General features: G+C 33.4%; 1 protein-coding gene across 4 annotated transcripts in view; it reads right to left on the reverse strand.

Annotated features, from left to right (window-relative positions):
- The window catches only part of SP4 (Sp4 transcription factor), a 54,167-nt gene that overhangs the window by 12,215 nt on the left and 28,706 nt on the right, over window positions 1-13,246 (reverse strand). For all 4 annotated transcript variants that reach the window (XM_036429210.2, XM_036429209.2, XM_036429208.2 and 1 more), the window contains exon 4: window positions 4,045-4,273. In XM_036429210.2, the coding sequence (XP_036285103.1) occupies window positions 4,045-4,273 (229 nt within the window). The remainder of the gene's footprint in view (window positions 1-4,044; window positions 4,274-13,246) is intronic.

A 13,246-nucleotide genomic window follows, 5' to 3' on the forward strand; every position in this document is an offset into this window, starting at 1 on the left:
GCATAAAATGTATTATCAAACCTACATTACAGAAATGCAATATCTGTAATATATCTGAAAAAAAAAATACACAAAGAAGAAAAGAAAGAAAGAAAAAGAAAAAACAAAAGAAAGCACAAAGGAGGTGGATGATAGCAAAACTGTACTGGGCTAAGGAAATGACCCCAGATGGAAATTCAAGTTCAAGAAACAAATACAGTGAATTAGAAGTGATATAATTAACATAGCAAAAGCTCTACATACTTGCTTGCCTTTTCTCCACTTCTTTAAATGAAGTGAAGTTATATAAAGTAATAATTATAACAATGTACTGTTGTGTTTGTAGCATTTATACTATGTGTAAGAATAATACCACAAAAAGAAGCAAAAGAATAGACTTATATAGGGGTAACTTTTGTATAACTCACTGGAATTAAATTACTATTAATGTTAAGCTGATTATGATATTTATGGTAAAGCCTAGAACAGCCATTAAAAAAGTAACTTAAAGGAATATAATGAAAAAAATCATTAATGAAATTAAAGTACAAAATTACAAGTTAAAATGCTATATTATATTCACCTAATGCAAAAGAAGTAGAGGAATAGAGAATCAAAACAAGGCAAGATATATGGAAAACAAAAAGTAAAATGGTAGTCAGTTCAACTATGTCAGTAACATCAAACATCAAATGTGAATGTATTATACAATCCAATCAAAAAGCAGATATTTGTCAGATTGGATTTTTTTTTAAAGTAAACAACTATATGCTTGCTGTCTACAGGTGACACATTTTACATTGAAAGATACAGAGATCGAAAGCAGAACGATGGAAATAGATTTGCCAACAAAAACCCAAGAAAGCTGGAGTGACAATACTAACGTCAGACAATATAAACTTTAAAATAAAAGAGGAAGATTTGTTAAAGATAAATGGGTCAATCTATCAAGAAGATATAACAATTATAAACATACATGCACTTAAACCGAGAGTAGCAAGAGTGTACCAAAAGAGATGAAGTAAAAACTTACAGAAATTGAGAAATAAACAACTCAACAATGATTGGAGATTTCAAGCTCTATTTTCAATGATATGTTCAAAAAATGAGAGCAATTATATGCGTATTGCTTAAATAACAGATGAGGGGGACAAATTCCTAGAAAGACACAAATACCAAAACTGATTCAAGTAATCAATAAGAACACACACACACACCAAATAAAAAGACTGAATTACAATAGAAGTAAAAAAAAGTACCCATAAAAAAAGCCCAGGACCAGACAGCTTCACTAGTGAATTTCACAATACACTTAGAGAATTACCACCAATTCTTCAAGAAACTCCTTCAAAAATAAAACTGGAGATGAAGGAAGACTTAGCAACTCATTCTATGAAAACAAAAACATTCATTATAAGAAAGAAAACTACAGACCTACAGACCAATAACTCTCATGAACATAAATGCAAAAATCTTCAACAGAACACTAGCAAACCAAATCCAGTAACATATAATAAAAATAATTATAAAACATGTTGGATTTAATCCTATAAATGTAAAAGTACTTTAACATCCAACAATCAACCACTATATCATATTGATAGAATAAAAGACAAAAACTACATGACAGCTCAACAGATACAGAAAAGCAATAGACAAAATCCACTACCCTTTCAAGATTAAAAAAACACACCACTCAATATAGTAGGAATAGAGCATGCTTTCTTAACACATTTGAAAAATTCAGAGCTAATATTATATTTAATGGGAAAAGATTGATGCTTTCCCTCTCAGAATAAAACAATGATGTCCACTTTCTCCATTTCTATTCAACACTGTACTATAGGTTCTAGACAGGACAATTAGGTAAGGAAAAGAAACAAAAGTCATCAAGAATGGAAAAGAACAAAATCAAACTATCTCCATTGCAGATGACATGATCTTACATATAGAAAACTGAGGAATCCACTAAAAATATTACTAAAACTAATGAAAAGAGTTTAGCCAGGTTGCAGGACTCAAAATCAATATACAAAACAATTGTATTTCTATACATTTGCAATGAACAATCAAGAAAACAGCTCCATTTACATAAGCATCAAAAAGAATAAAATACTTAGGAATAAATTTAACAAAAGTACAAAACTTATACTCTGAAAACTATAAACCAATTTTGAAAAAAAGTAGAGAAAATCTAAATAGAAAACCACATAACCGCTTGGATCAGAAGACTTAATATTATTAGTTGGCAATATTCCCCAAATTGATCTAAAGATACAATGCCACCTCCATTAGAATCTCATCTTCCTTCTTTATATAAACTGACAAGCTGATTCTAAAAATTTACATATTCCAAGGGTCTCTACACAGCCAAACAATACTGAAGATAAGTAACAAAGTCAGAAGACTCAAACTTCTGAATTTCAAGTTACTACAAAGCCAAAGTAATTAACACAGGGTGATATTAACATTGAGACAGGCATATAGATCAATGAACAGAACTGAGAGTCCGGAAATAAACCTCTAGGGTCAACTGCTTTTTGACAAGGATGCTATGACCACTCAGTACATGAGGAAAGCACAGTCTTTTCAACAAATGGTGCTGAGTAAACCCTTACCTCACACCATAATAAAAATTTAACCTCAAAATGACCAAAGATCCAAATACAAGAGCAAAAGCTATAACACTCTCTCAAGAAAACTAGAAATTTTTGTGACCTCAGATTTGGTAATGAATTCTTAGATACAACACCAAAAGCAGAAGCAACCAAAGAAAATACTGAACTTCATTAAAATAAAAACTTTTGTGCTTCAAAGGACAATATCAAGGAAGTGAAAGGACAACTCACAGACTGGGAGAAAATGTTTACAAATCATGTATTTGATAAGGGATTTGTATCTAGAATGTATAAAGAACCATTACAACTCAATAAGAAAAAGAAATAAAATGAACAAAAGATAATAGATATTTCTCCAAATACACACAAATTGCCACCAAGCACATGAAAACATACTCTATGTCATTAGTCATCAGGGAAATACAAATCAAAACCACAATGAAATACCATGCCATACCTACTAGGTTGGCTATAATAAAAAAGTCAGATTATAACAACTCTTGGTAATAATGTAGAGAAATCAAAACCCTCGTACAGTGCTGGTGGTAACATAAAATGATTTGGCCACGTTGGAAAACATTCTGACAGTTCTTCAAATATTTAGACTAGAGTCACCACAAGAACCAGTAATTCCATTCCTAGGCATATACCTAAGAGAAATGAAAACATACATCTACACAAAAAGTTATATAATAATGTTTACAGAAAAAAAAAAAAAAAGAAAGAAAGAAAGAAAGAGAAGAAAAGAATGTTTAAAGCAGTAGAATAGCCAACAGGTGGAAAATGCCACATGTCCATCAACTGATGAATGGATGAGTAAAATATTGCATATATAGTACAGATAATGAAATATTATTTGTTCATTAAAAAGATTAAAGTGCTAATGCATGCTATAATACAAAAAAAAACTTTGAAAACATTAGGCTAAGTGAATAAAACCAGTCACAAAGACCATATATTATGTGACTCATTATATGAATGTTCAGAACAGGCAAATCTATAAAGCTATAGTGGTTGCCTAGAGCTGGGAAGGGTGGGAATTAGGGGGATAATGGATGAAGAATACAGGGTTTTTTTTGGGGGTGACAAAAATGTTCTAAAATTAATTGTGGTGATGGATGTACTACATTCATCTATGAGAATATTAAAAAACTATTGAAATGTATGCTTTAAATGACTGAATTATATGATATATGTTTTATGTCAATAAAGTATTTAAAGTTTTTACATGATAAATAAAAAAATTAAACAATTGCAAAAAAGTGTATGGTATAAGATGCAGAACTATTCCTAGAACGGCTCAATTTAATTCCTTCATAACAACACTGTGTATCAACTCTGGACTACGAAGCTAGTGCTGTTCTAATGATCAAAGTACCCAACCAATGGCATGGCTTTAGCTATTTTATGCCTGCCAGAGAGGCAGAGTTGGTAATAGAGCATTTACCTTCCTTCTCCTTCCCTACAATTTGGACAGGAACAGGCAACTCTTCGAAGCCTCTTGCCAGGCTGTATCTCTTGATCAGAAGCTTGCTGGCCTTGCTGCAAATGCACTTGTGTGAGTTGGTCAGGACTAACAGCACCTATCGTTGCATTAGCAATTCCTCCAACTGCTACAGTTACAGGAGCTATTGTAGCTTGTTGGACTTTTACGCCATCTTGTCCTTGCTGCTGACCTAAAAATGGGGAGAGAGAAAAAAAAAAAGCATTATGTTTTCTACTCGAGAAAGGTAAACAATAATTTCAATGTAAACATTATAAAACTATCATATTTTTTCTAATAGGTATATAAACAGCAAAGGAGTTAATGATTTATACTATGCCAATGCTCCTAAAATAGAATATTTTTACTTTAGGCTGCCTCTATAGCCTGTTGGTGAGACTATATACATAAATCATTTAACCCTCTTGTGGCTTAATTTCTCCATCTGGAAAATGAAGATAATAATACTTGCCACCTACCTACCTCACTGAAGTGCTGTGAGGATTCATGAGACATTATTTGAAAAACACTTTGAGATCCTCAGATGCAAGATGCTATATAAATACAAAGCATTATTATTACCATTTCCATAGTAAGCAACATATCTCATTCACTCCAAGAAAATGAATGAAAAGTAACTAAAAAGGATCAAGTTTATGGACTTTTTCTCATTCCTAAATACCTCAAATTAAGCAAATGTCTCTTAATTGAAGTATTTTTAAATTATGCACATTGAGCTAAATATTTTTTAATGCAATAACACATGTTTATTACATACTGTTATTATAATCATAACACAGACTTTTAGGACATTGACTTTGTTCACTCATTTTCTATAGCTTAGACTTCACCTCTCAGGTTAGCACATATACCAACTTGCTTCTTCAATTAGGGAAAAACATAAATAATACATACTTTGGAAAACACAGCTATTTACATGGCTTAAATTGATCCTTATGTGTACATGAGTATGCTTTATAATTTTCCATTCTTTCAACACAGTCTACTTTGTCCCCATCAGGTGTGGGGATATAAATCGAAGTATATAAATGAAAGAAAACACCTATTTATAAAGGAATGCTTCCACCTCAGAGAGTTGATGAGGATTAAAAAGTTAATTTTTACAAATCCCTTATCACAGTGCCCAGCACAGAATTGTTCATTACATGTTAGCAACTGTTACTACTGAATAAAATATGGAAGCAGAAATAAACGTGTGAGTATGGAGTATAAAATAAAAAGGATTATTTTAAAATGACATATGTAGTACTTTAACCATGTCTTGGATTGGGACTATTGGCTATCTGTGTATGGGCTGGGGGTAAGACAAAGACATTAAGATAATCCCGAATCACATACAAAAATAAAATGCAAACAGATTTATATTAAAAATAAAACACACCAAACCCAAAAATCCTAAATGTAAAAAAACTAAAACAAAATAGAACAAAAAATATTAGAAAAAAATACAGAAGAACATACAGTCTTTTAAACAAAATCCCAAAACCAAAACCAAAAGGAAATACTAATAAACTTGACCATTATCAGAATTTTACATTTCTTAAAAGCATTCAATTCCACCTATCAATTTTTAGATCATAATCTGTGGAGTAATCTTTATTCTTTATTCCTATCTGTCTCTCACACTCTATTACCTACCCTGTTGACTGTTCCTTCAAAATAGATCTAGGATCCAAGCATTTCTCCACCATTTCCAAGCCACCATTTTCTCTTACTTGATTACTACAATAGTTTCCTAACTGGTCTCCTTGCCACCACTGCTCTCCTTCCTCTGTAAGTTTATTCTTTAAAAAACATTTTTTTCTATTTATTCATTTGAGAGAGAGGAATCTTCTAAGTGCCCTGACTGGGGATCAAACACTCAACCTTGGTATATTAGGATGACACTTTAACCAAATGAGCTAGCTATCTGGCCAGGGCTGTTAAGTTCATTATCACAGTTCCCATAAGATTTGTTCTAAAATGTAAGAAACATCATGTCAGCTCTCTGCTTAAAACCCAACAAGTTCAAAATGTGATTTTTTTGTGTGTGTTTGTTTGTTTTTACATATAACCTAGGAAAGAAATAAGGCCATCTACTAGAACTGATCAGGAAAAACAAAAACTGTTGATTTCTGTAATAAAAACCTGCCATCAAGGGCTAGAGAGACTTACTTGTTAATCACAATTCTTAACCTAGCCTATTTAAGTTTATTTTCTCTACAGACTAAATTTAGTCTGTCTAAATAAATGTCTAAGGATACCTGAAGATATATACAGGAAAGAATATATATGTCTCTACATTGACAATAAATACAGTATGCAGTAGACTTTGATTTGCTTTATAATCTGACTTAAAACAAACAAGGAAGCTGTATATTCCTAAAAATCCTATATAATAAAAGGCTAATATGCAAATCAACCGGCAGAATGACTGGTCACTATGATCTGCAATAACCACCAGGGGGCAGATGCTCAATGCAGGAGCTGCCCCCTAGTGGTCAATGTGCTCCCACAGTGGGAGTGCCACTCAACCAGAAGAGGGGTTCACAGCTGGCTAGTGCAGTGGTGAACCTTCGAGGCAGACGGACATCCCCTGAGGGCTCCCAGATTGCAAGAGGGTGAAATTTCATGCACTCGGCCTCTAGTAAAAAGATAACCAGGTATATCTATGGCTAGGGAGATGGGGAGAAAAAATGGGAAGAGATGATTAATGTGTCAAAATAAGGCTGTGAAAATATCCTAAAATTATATCATAGTGATAGCTGTACAACTCTTGTCAATATACTAAAAGCCACTGTAAACTCTAAATGGCTATATTGTATGATATATGAATCATATCTCCATAAAGCTTTTTTTTTTTTAAGGTAACTATAAAAAATTTCTGCTTTGGTTGGTTCTAAATCTCAATTAGTGGTTCTCAATAAGGTAATTTTGTCTTCCAGGGTATAGTTGGCAATGTTTGAAAATATTTTTGATCATCAAATCTTGGGGAAATACTACTGTTATTTAGTAGGCAGAGAGTAGGGATGCTGCTACACATCTTACAAAGCACAGGACAGGCCTCAAAGACTTATCTGGCCTAAAATGTCAACATTAAAAAGCCCTGCTTAAGCTGAATTTCCAAATAACTAATGATCATGGCTCTCATTTATTCATATTATTATAAATAAACTTAACTAATTTTGAAGTACATGAAAACTTATATGGTACATTTATATACCTATAAAAACGATAAACTACACAACTGTGAATTAACACCTTTACAAACATAGTAAAATATTTCTTTACTATATTCAAGAGATGTAACTACCGTATTTTTCGGACCATAAGACGCACTTTTTCCCCCCCAGAAGTGGGGGGGAAAAGTCCCTGTGTCTTATGGTCCAAATATAGCCTACACATATACTTTAAAAAAAAAGTTTTTTTTACTTGCCCGGCTCTGTGTGGTCTCTGTGTGCTTGCCCGGCTCTAAAATGGTTCTAAATGCTGCTGTTTACTTTACAGGGTTGATTACATGTGTTTATGGCTGTGATGTTGGGTTTTAATGCACATAAAATATTTTAGGACACTATTTGTTTCAGAATCTTTTTTTCTTCATTTCCCTTCTCTAAAAACTGGTGCGTCTTATGGTCCGGAGCGTCTTATGGTCCGAAAAATACGGTATGTTTTTCTACAGAACCATAAATTGAAAATATTAAGAAATAACTGAATACTCTCTGTACTTTAAAAAAATATATTTTTATTGATTTCAGAGAGGGAAAAAAATACATAAATACCAATGGTGAGAATCATTGGTTGGCTGCTTCCTGCATGCCCCCCACTGGGAATCAACCCTGGAAATTGAACCACTGAGCAACACTGGCCGGGCTCACTGCACTTCTTAAATGAAGGTGACTATATTAGCCAATGAGTTCCAGAACTATTTATATAGCATGGGTCATGTTAATTTGTAAACCAATATTGAGTTACTGAGTAGGCACAACAGAGAGTTTAGCAGACTATAGATTAAACAGAGCTTTGGGGTCAGGCAGATCTGTCTTTGCATTCTAATTCTCTCTGCAGTTTCTTTGAGGACCTGAAAGTGATGGAAATTAGCTGAGATAACAGCACAATATCTGGAATATGACAAATACTCAAGAGGAAGGTTAACTCCAATACAAAGAAATTGCATAATTTATTAAGTATAGATACTTAATAAGAATCATTCAGATTTCTACAAGTCTTAAATCTCTAGATGAGAATCTAGTGTACAAGTAAAAATGTACTCATTCAACAAACATTTCCTGAGTACCTGCTATGTAAGTTTGCTCAAAATCCATTCCACTGACATGGTTTGAAATGGCTGTAATTTAATTTGGAGATTTTTCTATTCATCTATCTGCCTATAATGCTTTTTAAAAAGTAGTGCAGCCATCACAGGGATTAACTTTCCAAAAGTGTTACACCAAGATGCGAGGACATTGGTAAAAAACATCAGCATGTAAAACTGTTTCTGACAAGAAAGAACATTAAATAAATTAAAGTAGTCATTGCAAAAATGTTTCCCTAAAGAATTTTATATGAAGAATTGTAAGACAGTTTAATTTTAAGATGCTCTTCTTGAGAAAATCTAATGACATTTTTAATATTTAATATAGAATATAAGAAAAGTGAATAGTAAGAATAATAATTATTTATTTAGAACTATGATTTTTAAGACACTACTAGAAGGCAACAATATTCTAGTTATTAGAATAAACTCTACCATAGTGGATACAGCTTCCATCCCAAGAAAACTCATAATGACCACCATCAGGCACCATGTTAGGCTCTTTCACAGACCTCACACATAACCTGCTGACCTACCTTCTTATGCCCTGATCCCATGTTCACCAATTAATTTCGATTATTTGGTTTGTCAAATACTTTGATGCCAGGAATAGAAGACTAAGAGCATTCCAATATGGAAAGATTTATGTCTTAGCTTATATTAAAAATAAAATAAAACACCCAAAAAGTATTCAGTCTCTTGTGAATCATGACTTTATTAATCAATTTGTCTGCAATTTGAACTTGAAAACCAGTTGCTAAATTTTCAAAGCTAGAAACTAAATCATAGATCTATTTTGATCCTATCAAAGAACACTTTGAAGAAGCCTACTTTAACACAAGAAAACTACCCAACCATGTTAAATACAAATATTATACATACACACTTCAATAATAAAAATATTCAATTTAAAAACAGGCTGACAACTTTCAAAGTTTATTTAAATAAATAGTTTGCAAATTATGCAAAAACATACAAAACCTGCATTGAGTCATTACAATTAAATGTGCCAGTATAAGAACTCTGAAAACACAGTGGTAGAAACTCCCAAATCAATGTCCCAGATATTGACTGGCAATATCCTAGCGTCATGGGAAAGTTAACAGACCTCCATTATGTTTAGTTTAAAAAATATGTATGACACTGGCTCTTATAAGTATTGAAGTGTGTTTTAAGTCATCAATTTCTAGAGCCCATGTTCTCAGATCCAATCTCCACAAACTATCTTTTTAATGATAGAAATATCTGATGTTAGTTTGTAATAAAAGTTCATATTTTCCTTCAAAATTACTGGGTTATAGAATATTACTTGGCAATTTTCAGAATTAAAAATTAACGAGCACACAAATAAAAGGACTCTATTTGTATGTATTTTTCCTCCTAATTTAGGAGGCTGACACACAATCCAATGTATAAAGCAAACCCTTTTTATGTATGCAGTACAATTTGATACAATAAGCATTTAATGAGTGCCTCCCATGGTTTAGGAATACACAGATGAGTAAAACAGGAAATGGGGAGAAAAGCTTAGTGAAAACAAAGACATACACTTCTCTCTGACTTCTAGTCATTTCTATTTATTCTGGTCTTTATATCCAGATTAAGGGTCACTCTTCTCAATTCTTTGTTTATTTAGGGAAAAATTTGTGTTGTAGAAACCCTCTCTAGTAGGCAAACAGAACCCAGATGAATCGGAATACTTCCTTGAAACAAAATCGCAATAAAACAAACAAAAAAACACCTTTTAATTTTCCCACAGTCCATTCATTCTTCAATGAAGCATACTCATTTAAAAGGGTAGTAAGAAAAAAAAATCAAATGAAAATCTGACTACTTCTATGTGGACTTTTAATACGTACTTAGTTTTTTAAAATCTAAAGCTTATTCCAGTTATTTAGAAGTAAATGGAGTCACCATAGGTAGGGCTCAACTGATATGGCCTCTATCATAAACTTTATCCTATTTTAGGCTCTCTAGCTTCTTAAAAATAAAATGTATTAAAGTTTCAATAACTTGAAATGTCTACAACTTGAAATCTATGAAGGTTTTGAGGGAAAAGTACATAATCCAATCTGAGTTTTAGAAAAACTCTGGAATGTCAAGTATGTGACATAAAAGCTAGAGGCAGAGAAGCCAGTTAAGCTATTTGACCTTCTAGGCACAGAAAAAGAATACTGACAATAGAAAGAAAAAAACTGGATATAAGAATAATAATTATTATAATAAGTAGCTGCTGGCACTTAGTGAAAATGTTCTGTGTTATATGCACTGTGCAAAGCACTTTCTATGTAGTATGCCAGTAAAATAACACGATTATTTCTACTGTATAGATGAGAATACTCATGTCTAGAGAAATCCTTGATCAAGATTTAAATAACAAAACCAAGAATTGAATTGAGGTCTAATTCTAAGGTTCAAGTATAAAACTATAAATGTGAAAATCCCAATTATAAAGATATAATCAGATAAGAATGCTGGTCTGGCTCACAAGGAAGACGGTGAGCCACTGGCTGAGACAAAGTAACCCAGGAGGGGAAGCAGCTTTGGAAACAAAAATCAGTTCTACACTCAAGGTGTTTCCTAATAAGCCTCAGCTCAATCTCTGTCATCAGTAAGAACTGCTCCACCTCCAAAAGGTAAGCTTGGTACTGCCTCTTCTCTGACCACAGTCATGTCACCTTCTGACATTCCTCCTCCAAACACTTTTGAATGTCTTCATCAGCACCTTGTCTTCTAGCCTACTGACTGGAAACACATTCTCAATCCAGCAATCCTCTTCTGGCTTCAACTTCTGTCATATTTAGTGATAATTTGACTCAAAAAAAACAATCTGATTTTATCTCCTACTACTGCTTCAGAAACCATATCGTTTTCTCCTTAATCTCCATTCTGTCTCTCCAGTACTTCCCTCTCCTCTATCTGTTTCTATTGAACCAATCTCCTTAGCCTCCTGTCCTCCATGTCCAACCTGTGCAACCTAAAATGTAAATTTGACCATGACATTCCACTTCTTAAGGTCCCTCAAAGGCTCCCCATAGCTTTCAGGATAGCACTTAAACTTCTTATTATGGCAAGGGAAGAACCTCCACAACCTTGGCCCCTTGCCATCATGACCATAGCACATGAACTCTTGTTCTGATCACATGAAATTATCTGTAATTCCCTGATCACATCATGCTATTACATGACTGATCTTTTACCTGGAATATCCTTTCTCTGCCAACCTGGCTAATTTCTAGTCACTCTACTTGAGCTATTTGGTATAACCTCCTCAAGGCAACTTTCCTCACAAATTCCCTCTTATGACTATGTAGTATATATACTTCTACGTTCCTACAAAAGGCAGGTCCTTCTATTTAAGGCATTGTCATAGTATATCATAACTAACCTAACATCTAACCCCCAACATCCTTGTTCCAATTATATATTTCCCTACTCTTTAATGCCTTCTGCAGTATTGTGATGTAGATACTTAGCAGAGTACTTGGCAATTAATAGGCCCTCAACTGATTATTTCCTAAATGAATGCACATAATCACAGTTTGCTTTTATCAGCCCCCAAGATACTGTCCTTTACCTACCTATTTTCATCAAACTCTTCCAAAATGTATTCTACATAGGCTTGGTCAGTATTTTTAGAACTAATTCATCAATTTAAATGCTTTCAGCTTTGCTGTAGCATTTAGCTTTATAAAGTTACACTGTCCTATAGAACTTTCTCCAATAATAAAACTGTATTTTATGAGAGCTGTTTAATGCTCAGCCTCTAGCCATATGTGGCTGTTATTGAAATGTGGTTAGTACAAATGAAGAAATAAATTTTTAATATTTATTAATTTTACCTTAAACATTCACATGTGGCTGGTGGCCTTCATACTGAACAGCACAATTCTCAAGTCTTATCAAATGATTCAAACACTATATTCAATGACCTTTTCTTAACACTCACTTTCCAAGTCATCTTTTCACCATTCAATATTTTGAGATTCCTTTGTAATTGACATACCACCCTGTTCTCTTCCTATCTCTCTGACAGCTCTCTTTTCTTGACTTACTTTCTCCTTTTGTTTTCCAAAAGTCTGAATATAACACCAAGGCTAAATACATTTCAAATTCAAAACTGCCTCCCCATCAATTTCACGTACTGCCATAATTTCAATCATCAGCTCTATGCAAAAAACTTCACAACTAGAATGTCAACTCTTATCCCTCTTCTCAGATCCAATCTCCAAAAACAAAATGGGTATTTCCAATTGAATACTATTAACTCAAATTTAACAAATATCAAATTCAGATTCATCATCTTCTTTTACTCAATGTCATGTCATGGTTTTTTTTGTGTGTGTGTGTTTTTTGTTTGTTTGGGTTTTTTTTTTGTGTGTGTGTGTGGGGGGGGTAATCCTCACCTGAGAATATTTTTTCCATTTGTTTTTTTAGACAGAGGAATGAGGGAAGAGAGAAAAAAACCTTGATATAAGACACATTGATTGGTTGCCTCCCCACAAGTGCCCCAACCGAGGGGGGGGGGGGGTCGAACCTGCAACCCAGGTATGTGCCCTTGACTGGGAATCAAACCAGAGACCATTCATTGCATGGGCCAATGTTGTAACTACTAAAGGACACTGGCCAGGGCTCAATGTCATGTCTTTCAATGGTACAATCACTTTCATGGTCAAATAGGCTCATAGTCTAAAAATTACCCTTAAATTATTTTTCCTCTCCATATTCATGCATTGAATCCTGTCAATTGTTTTCTTAAAAGTTTCTTGAATCACACACTTCATATCCAAGTTCATATTTCCCATCACTGATATATGAACTAACTCGAATGGTCCCAAATTTACTTCCCTGTTT

This window comes from Pipistrellus kuhlii, unplaced genomic scaffold (assembly GCF_014108245.1).
Source record: "Pipistrellus kuhlii isolate mPipKuh1 unplaced genomic scaffold, mPipKuh1.p scaffold_m20_p_10, whole genome shotgun sequence".
NCBI classification, from domain to species: domain Eukaryota; kingdom Metazoa; phylum Chordata; class Mammalia; order Chiroptera; family Vespertilionidae; genus Pipistrellus; species Pipistrellus kuhlii.